This window comes from Bidens hawaiensis, unplaced genomic scaffold, assembly GCF_021521415.1.
Source record: "Bidens hawaiensis isolate Kalapana, Puna unplaced genomic scaffold, B.hawaiensis_p1.1 tig00003372_1, whole genome shotgun sequence".
Lineage (NCBI taxonomy): Eukaryota > Viridiplantae > Streptophyta > Magnoliopsida > Asterales > Asteraceae > Bidens > Bidens hawaiensis.
The window spans coordinates 48,797-71,689 of NW_027491187.1; the positions used below are offsets into that span (position 1 = coordinate 48,797).

The following is a 22,893-nucleotide window of genomic DNA, read 5'->3' on the forward strand; positions in this document are numbered from 1 at the left end:
CATGAGACTAAGTGTCTCTAAAAAATTATAAATAAGAGTATAAGCCTAGCCCTCAGGACGTGGTATGCATTTGTCTGGATCCTTACATATGTGGTAATAACGCGGTGGGCACATTGCACCACACTTGGTTATAGTCACGCTCGCCTGCGGGGAGTTATGACCATGTGTATACATACGGGTACTCAACTAGTCGAACGTTGCGGTGTTTGTTGGGGTGACCTAGTGTAGAGACACAAGTTTATAATGATATTGTTTTAACTTAATTATTCCTAAGCCAAGATGGGCCGAGAGTTACGTGGCCTCGAGGGGTGATTAAGTAAAGAAAATATTTTAGCGTCAGCATATTCACCAGCATAGTATTTTATGAATAAGATATCTATAGGTTATCTTATAAAGAAAGATATTTTAAACTATAAGTTTAAAAAAAGAAAAGAGAATACTTGATAAATTAAAGGTTTTAAAGTAAAATCGAGGTGGCAATTATAAAACAAGACTAAAGGTCATAAGCCGGATTGTATATCCGACTAACAAAAAGTTATACTCATACTATAGGTGCGAGATAGCAAGGGAAAGACCCTCATACGGTGTTTGAAGCCGATCCCAATCAAAAGGTGAATACGCCCCAACTTTTACAAAACTTGTTTTCAAAACGAGTCAACTTGTTATGTGTAAAACTTTACATGAGACTAAGTGTCTCTAAAAAATTATAAATAAGAGTATAAGCCTAGCCCTCAGGACGTGGTATGCATTTGTCTGGATCCTTACATATGTGGTAATAACGCGGTGGGCACATTGCACCACACTTGGTTATAGTCACGCTCGCCTGCGGGGAGTAATGACCATGTGTATACATACGGGTACTCAACTAGTCGAACGTTGCGGTGTTTGTTGGGGTGACCTAGTGTAGAGACACAAGTTTATAATGATATTGTTTTAACTTAATTATTCCTAAGCCAAGATGGGCCGAGAGTTACGTGGCCTCGAGGGGTGATTAAGTAAAGAAAATATTTTAGCGTCAGCATATTCACCAGCATTCGTTGCTGACGTATTTTCTTAACATTTTGCAGGTAATCAAGAATAGGGCTTGTGAAGACGAAGGGCTCAAGAATCCGATGGCTCGGGTATTTTGTTAAACTTAAAAATATATAAATGGTGGTTTTGTAAATTATAACAAGTAAACTCGAATGAGACTATCGTCTCATCTTTTGTAATATAAATGTTTACAACTTTGATCCTTATGTTTTTATAAGACTTCCGCTAATAACCGTAACTATGATTTGTATACAAATGTGGTACCAACTGTTGGTCGCACGCCCAGACCTAAGATGGGGGTGTGACAGGTTGGTATCAGAGCAATCGATCTTAGCGAATTGGGTATCATAAAACAATACCCAAGCTTCGATCCAAGCATAGGAAAATATTTTACCTGTTTATTTGAATAGGGATAAGATTGGCTGGTAACCCTTTCTTTCCCTCTCCTCACTCTAAACCACCTAAATTAGATGTCATACGAGAAATTAATGGAGTATTATGATCGTGAAGCAAAAAGAGCAGAAAAATACTACAAATTCCCAAAAGATATCATGAGTAAAGATTACTTCGAAGCATTCTTCAATTCCGACATGGATCACAACCAAACCGAACCACATCATTATTCCGGCAATGAGCAAAGTCCAATCTACCATCTAGATAACACTCCAAATCAAATATACCAAGCACCAAGACACTCGAGCAATCACCCGTCAAACCTACCCATGTATCAGCCATCCGAAATCCCAACATATCATCCTTCCGAGATTCCTACCTATCAACCAACTGAGGTTCCACCGTATTACCCATCTGGAAGTTCAATACACTTACCACCGAATCCTCACCCTTCATACGCTTTCCTCTCCAACCGACCAATCAAGGAGGAACCAAGATCTTCCTAATTCGACTGGATGCAATGCCACTCACTTCAGCGAAGGTGGCATACTGGAACATCTACTATGGATTCTGTTGACTCCCGCCTCAACAAAGAAGGTCCGTCTCGCAAGCCCAAAATGAGGGTAATGATGTCGTACGAGAGACTTCACATGCCAGCAATGTCAAAAGAGACCACCCAAATAAATGAGGAAGATGATCCGGAAGAAGAGGATCCTGAAGAAGAGACAGAAGAAGGCCCAGAAGAGGAATATCCCGATAACCCGAATGAAGTGACGACACCGGTGAAAGAGCCATATACTCATCAAAATCCAAACTATGGTTCTGTTGAACCGTACATGCAATTTCTTCAAGAACTCAAAGGCAAAACATCATCAAGCTTCCCACCATATCAGGGCAAGATCCCATCAGTTGAATATCAAGCAAACGAAATTCGAGAACAGAATGAGGCTGCTGAAGCTTTCTTCAACTACCAATCCAACGTGACTGCATCCCCATATCCAGATCCGATAAAACCATTACGATGTTATCATGATGGGGTACCGTGATACACCACCCCGCTACGGTTATCCCAATGACATTCCCCAGTCACAGGAGGAACATCTGGATCGAGCTTTACACGAGACGGATGAATTGAGAAAGAAGATTGTTGTTGATAGGAATAAAAAGAAGAAGATAGGAGAGACGCTTCTTCGAAAATGCAACAAGTTGACTAAGGTTGTGAAGAAATTCATGAAGGATTGAAATGATGGTGATAAAGACGTGTTTTCAAAATATGAAGTTTATGTGTTAAGATAGTCTGTATGATATGTGTAACATATGATGTAATAAGGATAGGATTTTATATATCGCATAAACGATATATAAGTATGTTGTAAAATAATATATATATCATTTTATGATATATATGTGTGTGTGTTTAATAAAATAAAACTTGTATTTAAGAAATAAAATTGTTTAATTTCAGATTTAAAAGATTAAAAAGAAAAAGATAAAAATGTCTCAACAAAGTAATAACCTGGAGGCTTCACAAAAAGAAGCCGATAAAAGAAAGGAGAAAGGGAAAGGTCCTGAAAATGAACAAGAGGAACCAATTCCCAATAAGTATATAAAACAAATTCAAAAGATAGTAAAAGATGTTGTGAGGGCCGAAAATGAATTTAGATCCCAATCTAGACAAACCAAACATTCACAATCTGTTAACCCTTCACGAAAATCTGCTTCTAAACCTCGTTCTATACCTTCTCATATGGAGGAAAGTGTTCACGATTCAAACGCTAATGGAGGAATTCGTCAAGATTTTAAGAGACTAAAAATAAGTGGATGCTAGTTCAAAGATTTCAAGTACTATGGACCAAAAGAATTCCATGGTGACAAAGGAAGCCATCACGACCGTAAGGTGGCTTGAAGAAATGGAGACGATTGTAAACACAAGTAAGTGTCTGATCAAGAGAAGATCCAATATTCTGCCCTCATGTTTAAAGGTGAAGTGCTAGAGTGGTGGAACACTTTGATTTTGATTAGAGGAAGAGAAGTGATGTATAACCTAACTTTGAATGAGTTTAAGGAGATGGTGATGGCAAAATTTTGTCCGATGCACGAGACCCATCAAATCTAAACCAAATTCCTGAATCACAAGGTAGTTGGGACAAACCTTCATGAGTACAACACAAAATTTCACGAATACTGTCGATTGGTTCCCCAGCTGGTTACCCCTCAATCCAGCAAAGTTACGCGTTATATATGGGGATTACCACGAGAAATTCGTGACATGGTGAGATCACACTTGCCACAAACCGCTGATTCCGCAATGTAATTGGCTGGTTATTTGATGGGCGGAATGATCCGCAAGAAGGAGGAAGACAAGAAGGTTGTAACAACATACGACTCGAGGAAAAGAGGAAATGCTCGCTTCAAGGGCAAAAGTATCAATCAACGCAAGACTGGATTCAGGTCCAATGTTCCCCAATGCAAGACTTGCAAGAAATATCATAGGGGACGATGCCATTATGCTCTGACTGCTGCAGTTTGTGATTCATGTCAAAAGCCCGGCCATGTAGCGGCCGACTGTTGGAAAAAGAAAATAACTTGCTTCAATTGCAAGGAAATGGGCCATCTTAGTTTCGAATGCCCTAAAAACAAACCCGCGACGGGTGGTGCGGGTGGAAGTGGTCAAGCTAAAAAGGGCAACGCAAGAGTCTTTGTTCTTGATACCAAAAAGGTGGTCGACATGCCGGAAACCATTACCGGTACGTTCCTAGTTAACAACACTTATGCTAGAGTCTTGTTTGATTCAGGTGCCAACTTAAGTTTTATATATTATAACTTTTTGTAGTCTATTAAACGAACCCTTAATCAAACTTAACAAAACTCTAAGCATCGGGACCGCTAGTGGTGAAATCATTAAAATCTCCGAAGCTTTAGAAAACGGAAAAATCTTATTAGCCGGTTACGTTTTGACTATCCAACTATTGCCTATGACTCTTGTTGGTTTTGATATTGTATTGGGTATGGATTGGTTATCCGACAACCATGCTCGTATCCTTTGCAATAGCAAGACCGTTGAACTTCGAGCCCCGGATAAACGACTATTCGAATTGAAGGGGATAAAGACGCTGGCCAAGTTAGCCTAATCTCCATGATAAGGACTAACAAATGTTTAAATAAAGGATGCTTAGCATTCATGGCCTACGTCACAAAAGAATCTAAACCTAAAGAGATCAAAGATGTTCCTGTTGTTTCCAATTTTGCTAATGTCTTTCCCGACGAACTTTCTGGAATCCCTCCCGATCGCGAAGTAGAGTTTAGAATCGATCTCATTCCTGGTACTGCTCCGATAGCTAAAGCTCCGTATCGCCTTGCACCAACTGAAATGAAGGAGTTAAAGAAACAACTTGACGAGCTTCTTGAGAAAGGCTTCATTCGACCAAGTTCATCGCCATGGGGAGCGCCAATACTTTTTGTCAAGAAGAAGGATGGATCTATGCGTATGTGCATCGACTACCGAGCTCTCAACAAAGTCACAATCAATAATCGATATCCACACCCTCGAATAGATGATTTATTCGACCAACTCCAAGGCGCAAGCTTCTTTTCAAAAATCGATCTTCGTTCCGGTTATCAACAACTCAAAGTTCAATCCGAAGATATCCCAAAAACCGCCTTTCGAACAAGGTATGGCCATTATGAGTTCACCGTTATGCCATTTGGACTTACTAATGCGCCAGCTGTGTTCATGGACATGATGAACCGAATTTGTAAGCCTTACTTGGATAAATTTGTTATCGTCTTCATCGACGACATACTCATTTATTCTAAGTCTAGGACGAGCATGAAAATCATCTTCGAACTCTGCTTGAAATTTTTAGAACCGAAAAGTTGTACGCGAAGTTCTCAAAATGCGAGTTCTGGTTACCTGAAGTGCAATTCCTTGGTCACATCATTAATGTCAACGGTATTCAAGTCGATCCCGCTAAGATTGAAGCTATCTCTAAGTGGGAGATCCCAAAATCGCCAACCGAGATCCGAAGTTTCTTGGGATTGGCCGGCTATTACCGTAGGTTCATTGACAATTTTTCCCGAATCGTTGTTCCCCTAACTTCTTTGACTCGTAAGAATATCAAATACGAATGGGGAGCAAAGCAACAGGAGGCGTTCGATATACTCAAACAAAAGCTTACCCAAGCACCTGGCCTTGCCAGAAGGTACTGAATATTTCATTGTCTTTAGTGATGCGTCTCATTCCGGCTTGGGGTGTGTACTAATGCAACGAAAGAAAGTAATCGCTCACGCCTCTCGTCAACTCAAAGTGCACGAAAAGAACTACACAACTCACGATCTAGAGTTAGGCGCCATAATCTTTGCATTGAAGATATGGAGGCACTATCTCTATGAAGTAAGATTTACCATGTACACTGATCATAAAAGCTTGAAGTACATCTTCGATCAAAAAGAGCTTAACATGCGCCAACGACGCTGGATGGAAACTCTCAACGACTACGACTGTGAGATCGTTTATCACGAAGGCAAAGCCAACGTTGTGGCCGACGCCTTGAGTCGTAAAGAACATGAAAAGCCAAAAAGAGTCTGAGCGTTAAGACTAGAACTTCAAATAGATCTTATCGAACAAATCAAATCTGCCCAAACTCAAGCGATCAATAAAAACCAAATCTCCAACGAAAAACGTAACGGTACCATTGACTCGCTAGTCAAAGGTGACGATGGTATCCTTAGAACGGGAAACCGGATTTGGGTACCAATTGTTGGGGATTTGCGTGAAAAGATTTTGAATGAAGCCTATAAGTCCAAATACATGATGCACCCCGGTAGTGACAAAATGTATCAAAATCTCAAGCCTAACTACTGGTGGAATGGGATGAAAAAGGACATCGTTTCGCATGTTGCGAAATGTCAAACCTATTTGAAGGTCAAGGCTGAACACCAAAAACCTTCAGGATTGCTTCAGCAACCCGAACTTCCTATATGGAAATGGGAGTTGATAACTATGGATTTCATTACAAAACTCATGAAAACGACTCGACAACATAATGCTATTTGGGTGATTGTGGACCGCTTAACAAAATCCGCACATTTCATACACATCAACGAGTCGTACTCAATGGATAAACTAGCACGTATCTATGTGAACAAAATTGTTGCTTTACATGGAGTACCACTATCCATGATTTCTGATCGAGACAGTCGTTTCACGTCTCACTTTTGGAATAGCTTCCAACAAGCGCTTGGTACAAGGTTAAACCTTAGCACCGCCTATCATCCACAAACTGATGGGCAAAGCGAAAGGACAATACAAACATTAGAAGATATGCTCCGAGCTTGTGTGATTGACTTAGGCGGAAGTTGGGACGACTACTTACCCCTAATGGAATTCTCGTATAACAATAGTTATCACGCAAGTATTCAAGCCGCACCATTTGAGGCGTTATATGGTCGAAAATGTAGAACGCCCGTGTGTTGGTCTGAAACCGGAGACAATCAATTGTCTGGACCTGAAATAGTCCAAGAAACCACCGACAAAGTTCTATTGAAAGTATCGCCATGGAAAGGTGTCGTTCGTTTCGGAAAGAAAGGAAAGCTAAGTCCTCGATTCGTTGGACCATTCGAGGTACTCAAATGTATTGGCACTGTTACTTATCGTTTGCAACTGCCCGAGGAAATGCAAGGGATACACAATGTATTTCACGTCTCAAATCTGCGAAAATGTTTAGCCGATGAATCTTTAGCTATGCCCTTAAAAGACGTCGAAATAAATGAAAATCTAAAATTCATCGAAAAATCAATTCAAATAGAAGAATCGAAAACAAAGAAACTTAAAAGACGAACTTTGAAAATTGCGAAAGTAAAATGGGACTCACGAAGAGGGCCCTAGTATACATGGGAGCTTGAATAGGAAATGAAAAAGAAATACCCCCACTTATTCTCGTGAAGAAATCTCGAGTACAAGATTTATTTTGAGGTGGGGAGGATGTAACATCACGAAAATTTCGAGCCAAAAATGTCAAAATTCCAAAGTCAAAGAATCATTTCTGCAAATTTCCAAACTCCAAGGTCTAAAAGGAAAAATCTGTTTCCTTGGCCGATCACGATACGCGACAGCCTTAGAAACAAGGCCATCGCGTACAGCGATGACCTATCTGACATATTGTGACACATGTGCCACATGGCACACGCTGGCACGGTATGTCGCCACGTGGCAGGCCTACGTGGTGACTCAGGCAGCCTACGTCGCGGTACGCGACGGGCTAGCCAGAAGGTCGTCGCGTACCGCGACGGGCTTTCAAAAATTGTCTATAAATAGCAGGTTCGGGGCTTCATTCCCCACACACCAAAACACACAATCAACTCTCTCGCTAACATCTCTCTAAACCTTGATAAACGTGCCCTCGATCCATCTCGATAAACGTGTCCTCAATCCCTCGTTTTCCGTGCCATAACTCAATAATCAATACCATACTCCAACGACGTCTCAAAAACAAAAGTGGTGCAGTCCCGACGATCATCTCGAAGTGTGTGTCTTGGAGTGTTGGTGTATCTCGATAAACGTGCCAAGATAGAGTATCGACCGAGGAAAGTTGATAAAGAAAGTGAGTCGAAGTGATGCCCAATTTTCTAAAGTTATTATAAGCCGACAAAGGTAGGCATAATGCTCGAGAAAAATAATAATAAAATATTATAAAGGCTTAAAACCTAAGGTCGAGTAAATACTCGATACCTCGATAAATAAAAGAATAAATAACAAAGAAAAGAAAAGAAAGAAATATAAATGTATATTCAAATACATGTATGGATATATATATATATATATATATATATATAAATCTTTGTTATAGATATTATTTAAGTATAATGTGTATTCTTAAATAATAAAGAAGAAAGATATACGTTTCTTAAAGAAGAAAAAACGTAGGGTTTTATGAATAAGATATCTATAGGTTATCTTATAAAGAAAGATATTTTAAACTATAAGTTTAATGATGTGTGAAACGGTCTATTAAAAATATAACCTAGCCTATAAAAACCTAGACTCTCTTAATGCTAAACCACTAAATAGGCAAGTGTACCTATCGACTGTAGTAAAGCCTAATGAAGTCCGGATGTCGAACCCAAAGGACACTAGCGACACCTAAACTAGACTCTGACTAATAACTTAAATTAATTGATTTTATTGATTTTTGTCTTTTTTTATTATTAAATATTAAATAATATAAAATAAATAATACTTACTCTAATCTAGACACGGACAAATAGAACTAGAACTCAAATAGGGGAAACAACTACCTAGGTAAGGCATCCTATTAGTTAACTCGTAAACTCTCAGAATTGGATTTATGATTAGTGACCGATATCTAAAAATATGAAACTTAAGGAATAAGTAAAGTATGCTAGATCACCTCCCGGCCTCACCCACAATATTTAAGAACCCTAAATATCATGTAAGCTCAACGGTTTAATGGTTCGGATCACCTCCCGGTCTCACCTTACCTAACTATGCTAAGGTACCCAAAGAATAAATCACCTTCTGGTCTCTCTAATCACAAAACACCCTAAGGCGTAAATGGGTATTCTATTGAATTCGGTTATAATTCGGATCTGTAAGAATCTAAAGGAATCTAGGATAACTCACTCTCGTGCAATCACTAACCAAACCCGCAAAAGACCAAAACAGACGATACTTAATTACCACCCGGTCTCTCAAGTGGCAGAATATAAGGTATCTCTAAACTCTCAATTACTGCTCCTATGGATTACGTTAACAATAAACCATAAACTAGTTGTAAACACACAGTAAACAACCTAATATGCATCCATACATGAAAGACGCTCACAGAGACGCATGTGAAACAATAAAATGATCAAAAATTAATATCAAATATGCCTATGCATCACAACCAAATAAAATAAAAAAATTTACCAAGACATGAACCAATAAATAAACGAAAAATAAAACGAGTCTAAAAAGTATTCATCCGAACCCAGGCAGTCTAATAGTTTAGCCAATCATAATTACAAATGAAACAAACATAAAATATACGATTCATCGTAAAAGAAATAAAAATAATTGAGCTACTAGCCTGCTTAAATTAATTGAGTTGTGTGTATGATTAAATTAATTCACCAGCCTGCTTGCTTGAATAATTATTATTTCTTTGATTCTGGCCGTGAGATTTTTGTCGTGTGTGCTTGCTTTGACGTGTGTGCTTGCTTGTGTAATTCTTGGCCGTGAGATTTTATTAACCTAGGTGCTTGCTTCCAATTTTATTCTTATTCTTTTTGTTTTTTGATTGATCGCACCAACAGGTGCAGCCCCCTTCTTGATTTTTGTCTGCTCCCACACAAAACCCTCTTTATATTAATTTTCTTTACTGACCTACAAATTTTGTGTAAGCCTTCAAGCCCAAAAAAATTCGCAAAATTGATAGTTAACTTTTCTTTTCCTTTGCTCTGGTCCACAAACGAATTGCATCATGGCCCACATATTTTGTACTTGAACTGCCAACTAAACAAACAAATATTTAATACATATATATATTGTTTAATTATAATTATGAAGTATCATTATTAAATAAAATTTATGTAACATGTTTTTTTCTTTCAATTGAAATAAATGAATAATAATGATAACATTAATATAATAAATATATATTATTCACTTGTCTCAAGCGTAATGAAAATACAACCATTTTAGTTCGTTGACTCACGAAACCTTTAAAATCCAAATATGAGCCAGATAGAATATATATTCAATAAAAAAACAACTCTAAAGTGCAAGAAATATATATCAAATTTTATATATAATTTAGCCCATATCATTTAAAAAAAAAGAAAAGAAAAGAGAATACTTGATAAACTAAAGGTTTTAAAGTAAAATCGAGGTGGCGATTATAAAACAAGACTAAAGGTCTTAAGCCGGATTGTATATCCGACTAACAAAAAGTTATACTCGTACTATAGGTGCGAGATAGCAAGGGAAAGACCCTCGGACGGTGTTTGAAGCCGATCCCAATCAAAAGGTGATACGCCCCAACTTTTACAAAACTTGTTTTCAAAACGAGTCAACTTGTTATGTGTAAAACTTTACATGAGACTAAGTGTCTCTAAAAACATTGTAAATAAGAGTATAAGCCTAGCCCTCGGGACGTGGTATACTTTGTCTGGATCCTTACATATGTGGTAATAACGCGGTGGGCACATCGCACCACACTTGGTTATAGTCACGCTCACATGCGGGGAGTAATGACCATGTGTATACATACGGGTACTCAACTAGTCGAACGATGCGGTGTTTGCTGGGGTGACCTAGTGTAGAGACTCAAGTTTATATGATATTGTTTTAACTTAATTATTCCTAAACCAAGATGGGTCGAGACTTACGTGGCCTCGAGGGGTGATTAAGTAAAAAAAATATTTTAGCGTCAGCATATTCACCAGCATTCGTTGCTGACGTATTTTCTTAACATTTTGCAGGTAATCAAGAATAGGGCTTGTGAAGACGAAGGGCTCAAGAATCCAATGGCTCTGATATTTTGTTAAACTTAAAAATATAAAAATGGTGGTTTTGTAAATTATAAACAAGTAAACTCGAAAAGACTATTGTCTCATCTTTTGTAATATAAATGTTTACAACTTTGATCCTTATGTTTTTATAAGACTTCCGCTAATAACCGTAACTCTGATTTGTATACAAATGTGGTACCAACTGCTGGTCGCATGCCCAGGCCTATGATGGGGGTGTGACACAACCCGTATATGTTCAAGAATGATTGTAGGTTGAGAAAACCCCATCTTGCATAATAGCTCGTGAAATTGAGGTCCTGGGAGACTTTTCGTAAAAATATCAGCAAGTTGATACTTCGAGTTTGTATGCAACAAAGTTACGAGATCTTCTTGGAGCTTTTCGCGAACAAAATGACAATCAATCTTGATATATTTCGTTCGCTCATGAAAAACAAGATTCTTAGCAATATAAATTACAGCCTGACTATCACATTTGAGAGTAACAGAAACAAGATCCAAACATTAAATTCTGTGAGGAGCCGCGTTAGCCAAGCAAGTTCGGCAGTCACACGAAGAAGCGAGCGTTACTCAGCCTCTGCAGAACTCAAAGAAACAGTAACTTGTTTCTTGGATTTCCAAGAAATCGGAGATCCACCAAGCGAAATATAAACTGACTGATCGTCGTGTATTGGGACAAGCTGCCCAAACAGAATCGCAGAAGGCTTGTGTCACACCCCGACTTAGGGCCTAGAAGTGTGACCATGAGTCGGCACCTGTTTTGTAAATATATCAGGGGTTTATGGGTTAATTTTAGCGGAAGACTTTAGATTGATATAATATTAATTTACATTGAAAAATTACTTGGGAATTAAATTCCCAAGTATTCGTTTACAAAATACGTTTTTCATATTACAAGGATTTAATTTATCAAAAACGGAGCCATCTTGTAACGCGCTTCTATCTTCATAAAGACTCCAATCCTTGCTTTTGCTACTAATGCATAATTACCTGCAATGAGTGTAAAAATACGTCAGCCGTGTGCTGGTGAACACGTATGACTCTAAAAATATTTAAAGTACCGTTACAATACAAATATAGAATCTGTACACTCAGCAAGAAGTATTTCATTCCTGGGGTTTGTACCACTACCCTACACACACAAAAGTGTTCCCCGAGCCACGTAGCCCTTAATGGAGAACTAGTTATGACTGTTAGCCCGTGGCCACGTAGCCTTTGACTGTTTAGGCTGAACAGTTATGTATGGATCCAGACACATGTGTAATCGGTCTGAGTTGCTTTTATTTTCTACTTTGTATTATAACGTTTTAGAGATCACGTAATCTCATGTAAACGTTGACTGAGTCTTTAAGACAAACACATGTTCATCTTATAGAGTATAAATATATGTTGACTGGTTGTAAAGGTTAACGTGTTCACTTGTACCGTCGGTGCGTTTGAAACATTTCTTTGATTGAGAATGATATTAACCTATACATAAATAGGTTTGTATAAATATTCTTAAGATTAACCTTGAAATCATTTATCACTTTGTTTGTGAATGAAAACACTTTGTTTTATGTGACGTTTGATATAACATGCTTTGGCTTAATAAGTTCTAACACGTTGGTGAGTTTCTCCAGGTAAGTAAACGGGTCCCTCGGTTGATTGGGATTTGTACGAATTATTTTTCCTTAGGCAATAAACTCACTACTAGTGATATCCCCCTTACAGTTTACTACATTCCCATCAAAATATATTATTTGTTGACGTTACTTCATCAAGAAGTAACGTTTATGAAAACTCGTTTGTGAATGTTTATAAAATACTTTCAAGATTAAAGGCCATAGCTTCGATTGGTGTTTAAGCTTATAACTTAAATATCTTAAATGTAACTCCTACCTTAGCACGGATATACGGAATGATAATAAGAAAAGAGTAAACTTGACGGGTAGGTTCTTGATCTAACTCGCTTAATGATTGTTAACTCGTTCGAGACTTCGTTACTTGCACACACTTCGAGAAAACGAAACGTCGACTTGTCGTAATGATCAGGTACACCTCTCTAGACTAACTATGTGTAATTGGAGCGTGTTTTGGGATGAGAAAAGCTTAATGCCTGACACCCCTTTTATAGGCGGATTTTGCGCCCCATCGCGATACGCGATGGAGTAATACTCCTGACCATCGCGTATCGTGGCGCCGCAATTTATGCCGTCTTGCCACGTGGTGACACGTGACCTGTCAATTTGTGCCACGTGTTGACATGTGATTGGACACGTGTACCGGTTACTTAACGAGGTCATGGCGATACGCGATGGTCCTATAGGTTTAGGCCATCGCGTATAGCGAAGCCGCCCATTTTTTATTTTTGTGCAAGTCCATGGCGCTACGCGATGGGCTTAATGCTTATCCCATCGCGTATCGCGATGAATGATTTTTTCAGAACTTCTAAGTTTGGTCCCTAAACTTTATGAGAATGGTATAGAATGTTAAATTCTAATAGGGTATTTTATGTGGTGTTAAAGCTTGTAATTCAAAAGAGGGAGTATTATTAAAAAAAATAATAATCCTTGAGACAAAGTGCCTTTGACATAAGAAAGAGTATGCATAGCAACATTCCAATTAGACAACCATGGATCTTGCATGAATTGACTCAAAAACTGAACTGTGAAAGCAATATATGGTCTTGTATGGGTAAGATAATTGAGTTTACCAACAAGCTTTCAGTAAAGCAAATGATCTGTAATAGGAATTCCTTCATGAATTTTGAGTTGTAGGTGATGAGGTAAAGGAGAGTTGGTTATGCGAATAGCTGAAGTGTCAAATTCTGAAAGCATATCCGTAACAAACTTTCGTTGACACATGATAAAATGGTGGGGTCTTACATCTTAATAATCACAATTCAAATAGAACTTTCTTTTAAACTACGTCCAAAAAATTTTGGGGCTCAAAAACGATCTCTTATCTAACATAACGATAGGTTGGCCTAATTTCAATACTAAGTTATATAATCGTATAGATGTAAATAAAATCATATCCTAGTATAGTATTCTCAATTGTGAAAAGAATTTACTTACTAGTATGTAGACTATTCACGAGTGAAAAGTTCTAATGGTAAAGTTGTTGGTCTTGAAGTGAGGTTTGACGATTAATGACATCAACAAATGATAAAGCAGTTTGTGCGGATTGAGAGATCAACATCAACACATAGACAGAGAATATATGTAGATATAATGTTACATATGTACTGAATATTGATTACAATGCAAATTAATAAACATATATCTAGAGTATATGACGAGCAAATGCGAAGTATTGGCTGAATAGTCTAGACACTTGACTTGCCAAAGTCTTAAATAAACGAACTATCTTGTCAAGTTAAGGATGGGTAGCAATTGTGATTTGTCGTCTTTATTAGCTCAAAGTTTAATTTGCATTGGCCTCTAATAAAAATAGAAAGCAAATGAAGAGATGGAGCTATATAGATTTTAACTTGCATCTAATGTGTAACATGTTGTCAACCTAATATACAGACTACATCCATATTGATATTGTTGATTTTTTGGGTATGTATTTTAATAATTTCTTTAAAAATTTTTGGGCCTAAACGGTTTCCTGCCTTTTGGGCCGGGCCCGTTGGCTTGGTCTATATATGAATATATCTTGTCAAACCATGAATATCAGTTTGTGTGCACACAAAACAAGATTTTTTTTATAATATGACGTCATAAATATCCAAAATAAATCAAACTACACGTGTTCTTAACTATGTTACTTTAAGATATTCGTTGAATTTTTAATATTTGTTAACTAAATTCATTTTAGCCCATCTACATATTTTAGTATTTTACACATTGAAACCATTAAACAGAACCAATTTTTTTTATTTTCTTTTGACCTTACAATTTATAAATAAAGAGATGAATCTGTTTTAACGGTCTAACCAAATGCCTACACCTACAAACTCATAGTTTTCAATTTTTTTTACTTTTTTTTTGGCAGAATAATGTCTCAAGAGGTGGTTAATGTCTGTAAGTGTAAACCAGTCACCAGAGACACAATTTACCATCAAAACATAACTCCCAACTCATCTCCTCCTATCCCTCCACTGTGAACCATCATTCCTACCACCATGGCCTCGGTATCGAGAACCATCATGTTGCATTCTCGACATCTTGGGCCTATAATTGTAGCCCCGGCCATGTGGATCCGAGTATTCCCACCCGTCAACATATTCACGAGACCTAACCGGACTATTGTTGGGGCTCCAAGATTCAAACACGGATACATCGTATTCGTACCCCCCGTTTCTCGCCCAAGATGGGCCTGAAAGCGATGGGCCTTGTTGTGCGTATTCCCGTGTACCATATGCATTGTATGTTGTATTATGTTCAACAGAAGAGTACGGACTGGACGCTAAACTTTCCCGGCCGGCCCAAGACGGAACTTTGGGCATGTTCCGTTGAGGTTGTATTTGGTACCCACCGTGTTCCTGCATAAAGTAGGCGTTTGATGATACCCGGCTAGTTGCCGGAATACTCCTCTGGTCGGTGACAATATCAGAAAATCTTTGATGTATTGCCGGAGAAATGGCTTGTTGGGTCAAATTAGGTGTTGCAAGACCATTAATGGCCGTCGAAAATCTCTGGTGCGTTACCGTGGCAACTGTTTGTTGGGTTGTTTCTTGATAATGAACTCCTGGAATGGCATACGCGTCACCGTTAACCGTCACACTTTGCCGTGAAAATGGATTTTTAGCAACTTCCGGCCGCCATCCACTCTGAATAAGAAGGGGAAAAATCAGCAGAATCCAAAAAATGATTTGAAGAAAACATTATTTTTATATTTTATATAAACTCTCATATTGATTACAACTTATTCATAATATTACTATTTCTATATATATCAAGTGTTAATATTACTTTTCAAATTTATATACCAATCAACCAAAAACAGAAGACCCCTACAATCTAATTCGTTATTAACATTTACTTATGCATTTGTTGTCGGTTATAAGGCCAAATCAAAGGTGAAAAAAATAATAAAATCTTTAAAAATATGGACTTTGTACAAAACATGATGATGTGGATACAATTGACGACGCACCGTTACAGGGTTGGTCGAGGGAGTTGGAGACGGTAATGAAACTTCAACCTTTTCCTCTGCTTTCCTTTCAACTAAACCGTTAACGAGACTGTTAACCGAGCCACCACGAGCCGCGTTTGCCTTAACTGCATCAAGAAGCTTAACCATTTGTTCGTTGGTCAAACTCCCACCTTGACCAGCGGTAAGTGCGAATACAATTTCTGGGTTTTTGAGTAACGCTGCTAGTAATTCGAGATCAGGTCCGGGCATGTTCCTGTTGTTATTTTCAGCTAGTGTACTTGTACTCGCTGCGTAATTGTTTGTATGGTTAGCTACGGCTACTGTTGGCTGGGCCATCATGCTGTCATCGTCCTCAGGAAGTTGCTCGGTTGGGATTTGAGGTGTTAGTGAATCATCATAGTCCATTTCTCGGTCCCAGGGTTCTTTGGGATTTGGTGGGATTTCATGAAGTGTGGTGTAGAAAACTTCTTTTTCACGTTTGATTCGGTTGTTTTGGACATCAATTTCTTTGCTGTTTTCACCAGCACACACACTCCACTCTTTATTGACTTTAATTTCTGCATAGAATATGAGAAAACATAGATAATTGTGAGCAACTTAAAGACCAAAAGAGCAGCAAAAAAACCAACTCAAATGGCTCAAAATCCAACATCCACATACAGTTTCGCAATTTTCTCTATTTTTAAGAAAAGATTAATGATTGGAAACCTAAAATATAAACCTAACAAGAGTATTGAGACTAATAGTGATTCAGCCATCCTGATGCTTATTTATAAAGGGTTTACTTTTAAAATAGTAAAACTAAGCTTTTTTTTACAATGAAATAAATCATTGAACCTGCAAACATTCAGCATCATAAAAGAAAAACAAACAGAAATTTATTTATAAGTTAATATACCTGGTGGACTCGCCCACGATATCTGCAATCTCTTGCACTTCTTCCACACAGGTTCCTCTGAGTCCATAGTCTCCTTACCATGAACCTGAACCGGAACCGCCTTCACTTCATCAACTGGCCCGAGCTTCACAGGCGACTTGTGTTCCTCTACTTTGGGCTGAACATGAGGTTTGGCTGCTAAAGGTGTCATGCTAGAAGATGAAGTAGCATTTTCTTCAACTTTCGGATGAACGGGAGCTTTAGCCGGCGAGACCTCGGTTTTCAATTGAGGGCTCTTGTAACTTTCCCCATATTTACTCTTCATGAACTGGGCCCGCATTTTGGCTTTCTGTATATCATCAGCTGAAAGTGGACGGCCCTGGTTTGCAGAAAAAATTCTAGCAACTTGAGGAACGCGATTAGCTGGTTTTTGGCCGGGTTGCTCCACGAGCTGTACTTTTCTGCGTTCCCTGGTATCTTAAATCTAGTCAAGGCAATAACTATGCATACTTTCCAGTTTCTCTTATTGGAAATTCATTAAATTTAGAGTATGATTCACGTTACAGAAAATAGTTCGTTAAGTGGTCAAATTAGCAACTAACTTATATTACATATGAATGTTGTATTAGACAATTGGACAAAACACCTAAATCTTCAGTGATTTTTTTAATAATAGTGACTAGCAACCTTCATGTAAACCAAACGTTATTATAGCTTTGTCTGTCCTCCTACTTCATCATTTTCCATTTTTGATTTCTAGTAACTTGATTGCCACTTGTTTGTCTTTTTTCCCTTAATCACTAATTAAGCATGTTCATTGATTAAAGATCTGTTTTAAAATAATATTTATAGTGACTAGCATCCTTCATATATATGTGTGTGTATGCATACACACACACATGTATATGCGTGTATGTACAGAAACCAGCCATAAGTGGATGAATAGTTAAAACAGATCCCAAAGATTCCAGAGACTATTAAAATCTTAAAATCTTAGTACTATTTGAGTCACCAGTTGATAACTCCCAAAACAATATTGCAATTTTATCGATTTTTAACAAAATCATATATTTATTTTGAAGAGAAACAGCGTATGTTGGGGAGGTATAAGATGTCAAAAGTGTGTGCGTGTGTGGGTGTGTTCAATTATACACGAGTTTTATATTAGAGTTGCCAGTAACAAACGCATCTGTGAAGTTAAATAATTGTGTACGAAGCATGCAAGCAGCAGTTAATAGTCACTCTTTCTATCACTAATATGTTAGATTTTATGCCATTTTGACCAATGCTACCAGATTTCATGGGAAAACACATAAAATCCCAAGGATACGAGATGAAGATACGCCTGTGAGCAATTTGATGGACTGTGGCCTGTGGGAAAATAGAAAAAAAAAATCAAGAATTATGGTTAAGCATTCTTAACCAAAAAGCTATCATAACTGCATCTGAACTTCCTATTATACTCTCGGTATTAAAAGGCGCAAGACACTCCATGGAGATTAGATACCCAGAGTCAAGGCAAAAGGTGAAGGCTCACGAATCACATACGCAAGCTGCAGTTCAGTCTTGGTGGTTGAACGTTCGTTTGGCGGTTTAAAACTCGGAACTGGCTATGTAAACCGAACAGGCCTTTTAACCTTCTATAGTTTGTTAAAATTCTATTTGGAATATGCATGTATATGCAATGTAACTATGTATTATATTAATATTTGGAATATGCATTTATGTATATGTAATTACGTATTATATTAATGAACCATTATCATTTTGAAAATATAGCCCTGCTTGCGGTGCGCACATATGATGTATATATGTGTGAACCCTCGGGTGGGCAAAAGTGAAATTGCACTAATTTTGACGTTATTTTACTAATCTCGTGAAAATAACGTTAAAAGTGACGGACGGTTAATCAGGCATCATGTAGTGGCGTTGATAGCTGAAAGATAAGGGTACATGCACCGATCAGCCGGTGTCCCGATGATTGAGTGCTATGTGCCTTATGTCCAAGGCTTGATGCAAAACTACTATCGAGCCGGGGGTCTCACCGGAAGCAGCCTCTCTATCCCTATGGGGTAGAGGTAAGGCTGCCTACATCTTACCCTCCTCAGACCCTACCATAGCTTTGCTATTGGTGGGATATACTGAGTACGATGATGATGATGATGATGATGATATCATTTTGAAAATAATAACACAAAAAGACAATTTAGAAAATAACAGTAAAGACCATAAACCACCAATTTTTTGAGCCGTTTTGGCTGGGTCTTGGCAACCCAAACAACCTACGTGTTTTGTTTGTCGTTTTTTCAAAACCATGGATAATTTAAAAACAGTTTGACCTAGGGATCCAGATGCGATCCAAAGATCACCTTGATGAGCCTCGCTACTGGGTGCATTTTTAAAACAAGTATCATGCTTGCTTTATACCTGGAGTTTTCAGGGTTGTCTTGCAAAGATAATGTTCCCTGTTTAACAAAGAAAATTAAGAACAAAATTAATAAACAATGCAATGAAAGTTTTAAATAATAGTAACTGCTACCAAGAAAGTAGATATCTTTTGACTTGAATGTCAAATAAGTCATTTCTATGTGGTGTATAAATGGCTAAGGAGAGAGAGAAAAACTAAACAAGAAACATGTTGCCAATGTAAAACCAATGTGGAAGTGAGAAGTTAAAAGCTATAACTTTTATATCTCTTAGAAAAATGTGTTTATTTGAGATGAGGAAACTTGCGTGGAGTGGTAGGTTAAATATACACGTACATATATATACATATATATATATATAGAGAGAGAGAGAGAGAGACTCACATTGTTGTCAATTTTGGACTCCAACGATTCATTTTCCATAATTTCACTAATGCTGTACACCATAAAATAGCAACAATAAATATAAAACCATTGATAGTAATTTAAGCCAAAGCATAAACACAGAGAAAGGCTTGCCTTTGCTTCAGTAGCATCTCATTCTGACCATCAACAGAAGAAATGTTGGTGTTGGGTTTTCTCATAGCTTGACTTCTTGCAAACATTTTGCTCCATTTAGACAATAGACTTTTTGCCCTGTTTGAGATATCTGATCTTCAAATCAGATTATGAGATTCAAATGATAAAAGAACAACCAAAAAACAAACCACGTAATACATGAAATCCACTCCACAGAAAGAGTTTTATCGTACAAAATCTTAATAAAAGGTGGAGTATGAAAAGACATGACTAGATACTTAACTTATGTTTCACAAAAATGAAAAAAAATATATATAAATCTCCAACTAGATCCACCATGTCGCGTAAAAGAAAATTAACATAACTATGTGACTTGGAAAAACACAGGCAAGAAAAAGATGCAGATTTAACAACTAAGAAAAGGACATGTAGATATGAAATATAAAGTGCAGATTTCGATGTGCCCAGCGTGCAAAAAAATCAACAACTTGATGATACCACGAAAAGAAAACACACCTGATCCCCGGTAAAACCGAAGTTTGTTGACACTTTGCAATACGGCCGACATGTGTGCTGGGAGAGCTTTATGTAACGGCAGGTGACAAAGAACCTAAAGGTGACTCCATTTAGTATATAAAATACATGATTAAATACTAAATAACTACATCTGAAGCAATACTATTGTGACCAGTTTATGTACCCGGAGAATGACATGAAGAACAGTTGTTTGCTCTTCGGTTGCTGCTAGACTCAGCCATGAAGCTAAGATCATCACACCTCCATTTGTCAAAAACCTGCAAGTTCATTAAAAAATGATTGGACTATTTTCAAACAATAGATGACAATGCCTAGTGGATTATAATATAATAATACCAATAAAGCACTGAAGCATTTTGTATCTGCAAGATCCATTCCATTAATTTAACTTGTCCAGAAAATGTTTCTTCTTTCCGCAAAAGATCAAAAATATGAGCAATAAAATATTTCTCCGAGTCATCTGTATCAGGTAACACCTCATCTTGGGTAGAACAAGAAGGTGCTTCAATACTTGATGGGCCCACTGACATCAAAGGAACTGGGTAATTAGGTGGGTCCACACTAGAGCTCATTGTCACATCTTGCTCTTGCACACTTTCTGCTGACTGGGCTGCTTTCTCTCTAGATAATCGAATAAATCTTCGAACTTTAGAGCGTTGAGCATTAAAGAAGTCCCTCACCTTAAAATTATATTAATTAAATTATTCATTACTAATTTGGGTGATATTGAATTATATATTACTAGTAATAAATAAAAACACTGCAGACACTATGATTTGCTAGTAACCAAAAAATACTCAAACTCGTACTATTCTAATATCAACTTATTACATATTAGCATGATGGAAGTAAAGGAGAGGAGAATAAACAGAAACCTGTGTCGCTGTCAAGCCAAAGAGACCACTAATTGCTCGAATTTCCTTCTTGCTTATTTCATCTTTAACAGCAAAAACTGATTGCATGTATTTTATTGCTTTTGGATTCAAAAGATCTCTGGGTTTTTTCCCTGAAAATAAAATAAAATATAAGCCACATGAATATCAATGCAGACCTTCACATGTGGTTATACACTAAACCTTTAATAACAGCTATGCCTCAAAAACAGTAGAACATTGTAAAATGAAACTATTCCTATACCACTAAAACTAGGTAAAAAACCATAAGAATGCTGGCAAACCATGTCTTATCGTGTTTAACAGATTAGAGACGACGCGATTAACACAAGTATCAAACATGAAAACGACTCGTTTTACGCTTGGCTTTGGTGGTTTGAGCGTGACAGTTATATGTTTTATGTATCAATAAGGAGAAACGATGAACTCTAGCCTCCTACTTTTAATTATTTTAAAAAAAGTATAAATTTCATAGTGTACATTTTTGCAAAACAGATCTTATCGTGTCTAAACAGGTACCCAATTTGCCAACCCTAAATTATTGAGATATCAATTAGACCCTTGAAACGGTAACCAGGTAAAGAAGACACCACAGTTTTTCAGAACTGTTCAATAACAAATCTGTAGACTGAAGCAACTATGGAACGATGGAACTTACCAATTTTAACTGAAAGAGCACCTGCTGCCTGCACACAAATAAATAAATATACATCAACACAATATACAAAAATAATAATAATAATAATAATAATAATAATAATTAAAAACTTGTTGCTTAAAAAAATCATACAACAATGTAACTAGTACATCTAGTGTATATATGTTGAGCTACAACAGTGAGTAGCAGTTGGAATTTGTAACACAACTAAAGTGCTCACCGTCCTAATAGAATTGAGAGACTAATAACTATGAGACTTAACTACGCAACAAAACAAGCACATATATGATCTATCATTCTATCTAGTCAACTTGATTCACCCGCAACTGAATTGCATGTCAAATTTTACAACCACCTATACTCTGCTGCAGCCTACAGAATCTATCATTTAAAATTCCATCCTACACTAATTGAAGACTTAGTGTTTAAAGATCATACAACAAAGTTAGGTTTCTACGGGTGTGGCGGTCGGAACTTGTAATAAAACTAAAGTGCACGCCATCCTTATACAATTAACAGACTATATCAATTTAATTAACCTGCAACCCTAATTTACTGTAGAAACAAATGCAACGCCTAATTATAACAAATAACGAGTTCACACGCACCATCTCCTGAGAGAGAGGATTGACGCCGGTAAGCTGGCATTGTTTGGAAACAATTGTTTGTAGGTCACAGATCTGCTTGCTAATTAGTGCTTTCTGAGACTCCAATAACTCTTCGTATGACGTGGTGGTGTTGTTGGTGGATATTACTAGAGCGAGCTGCTGATTGACGTCAGATGTCGCCATAGCTGAATGAGTCGATGAGCTAAATCATCAACATGAATTCAATTGAAATTGAAGCTGATCGATTCGAATAAGCGTTGAATTTAGTTGGTTATGGTTAGGGTTAGGGTTAGGGTTTGAGTTTGGGTTTGGTTTGAGAAACGGGTACAGA

The 22,893-nt window shown here is 37.4% G+C and overlaps 1 protein-coding gene across 1 annotated transcript; it reads right to left on the reverse strand.

The window, feature by feature from the left end:
• Positions 1–14,746: 14,746 nt before the first annotated feature.
• LOC143623314 (homeobox protein LUMINIDEPENDENS-like) lies at positions 14,747–22,855 on the reverse strand. The gene is made up of 13 exons (XM_077094248.1): positions 22,563–22,855; positions 21,955–21,982; positions 21,279–21,409; positions 20,740–21,083; positions 20,567–20,660; positions 20,383–20,476; positions 19,867–19,996; positions 19,732–19,783; positions 19,349–19,386; positions 18,252–18,292; positions 16,943–17,398; positions 16,045–16,601; positions 14,747–15,718 (listed from the first exon to the last, which is right to left on the reverse strand). The coding sequence occupies exons 1-13, from the start codon at positions 22,743–22,745 to the stop codon at positions 15,026–15,028; spliced, it is 2,841 nt and encodes a 946-aa protein (XP_076950363.1). The 5' UTR covers positions 22,746–22,855; the 3' UTR covers positions 14,747–15,025.
• Between the last annotated feature and the right edge of the window lie 38 nt (positions 22,856–22,893).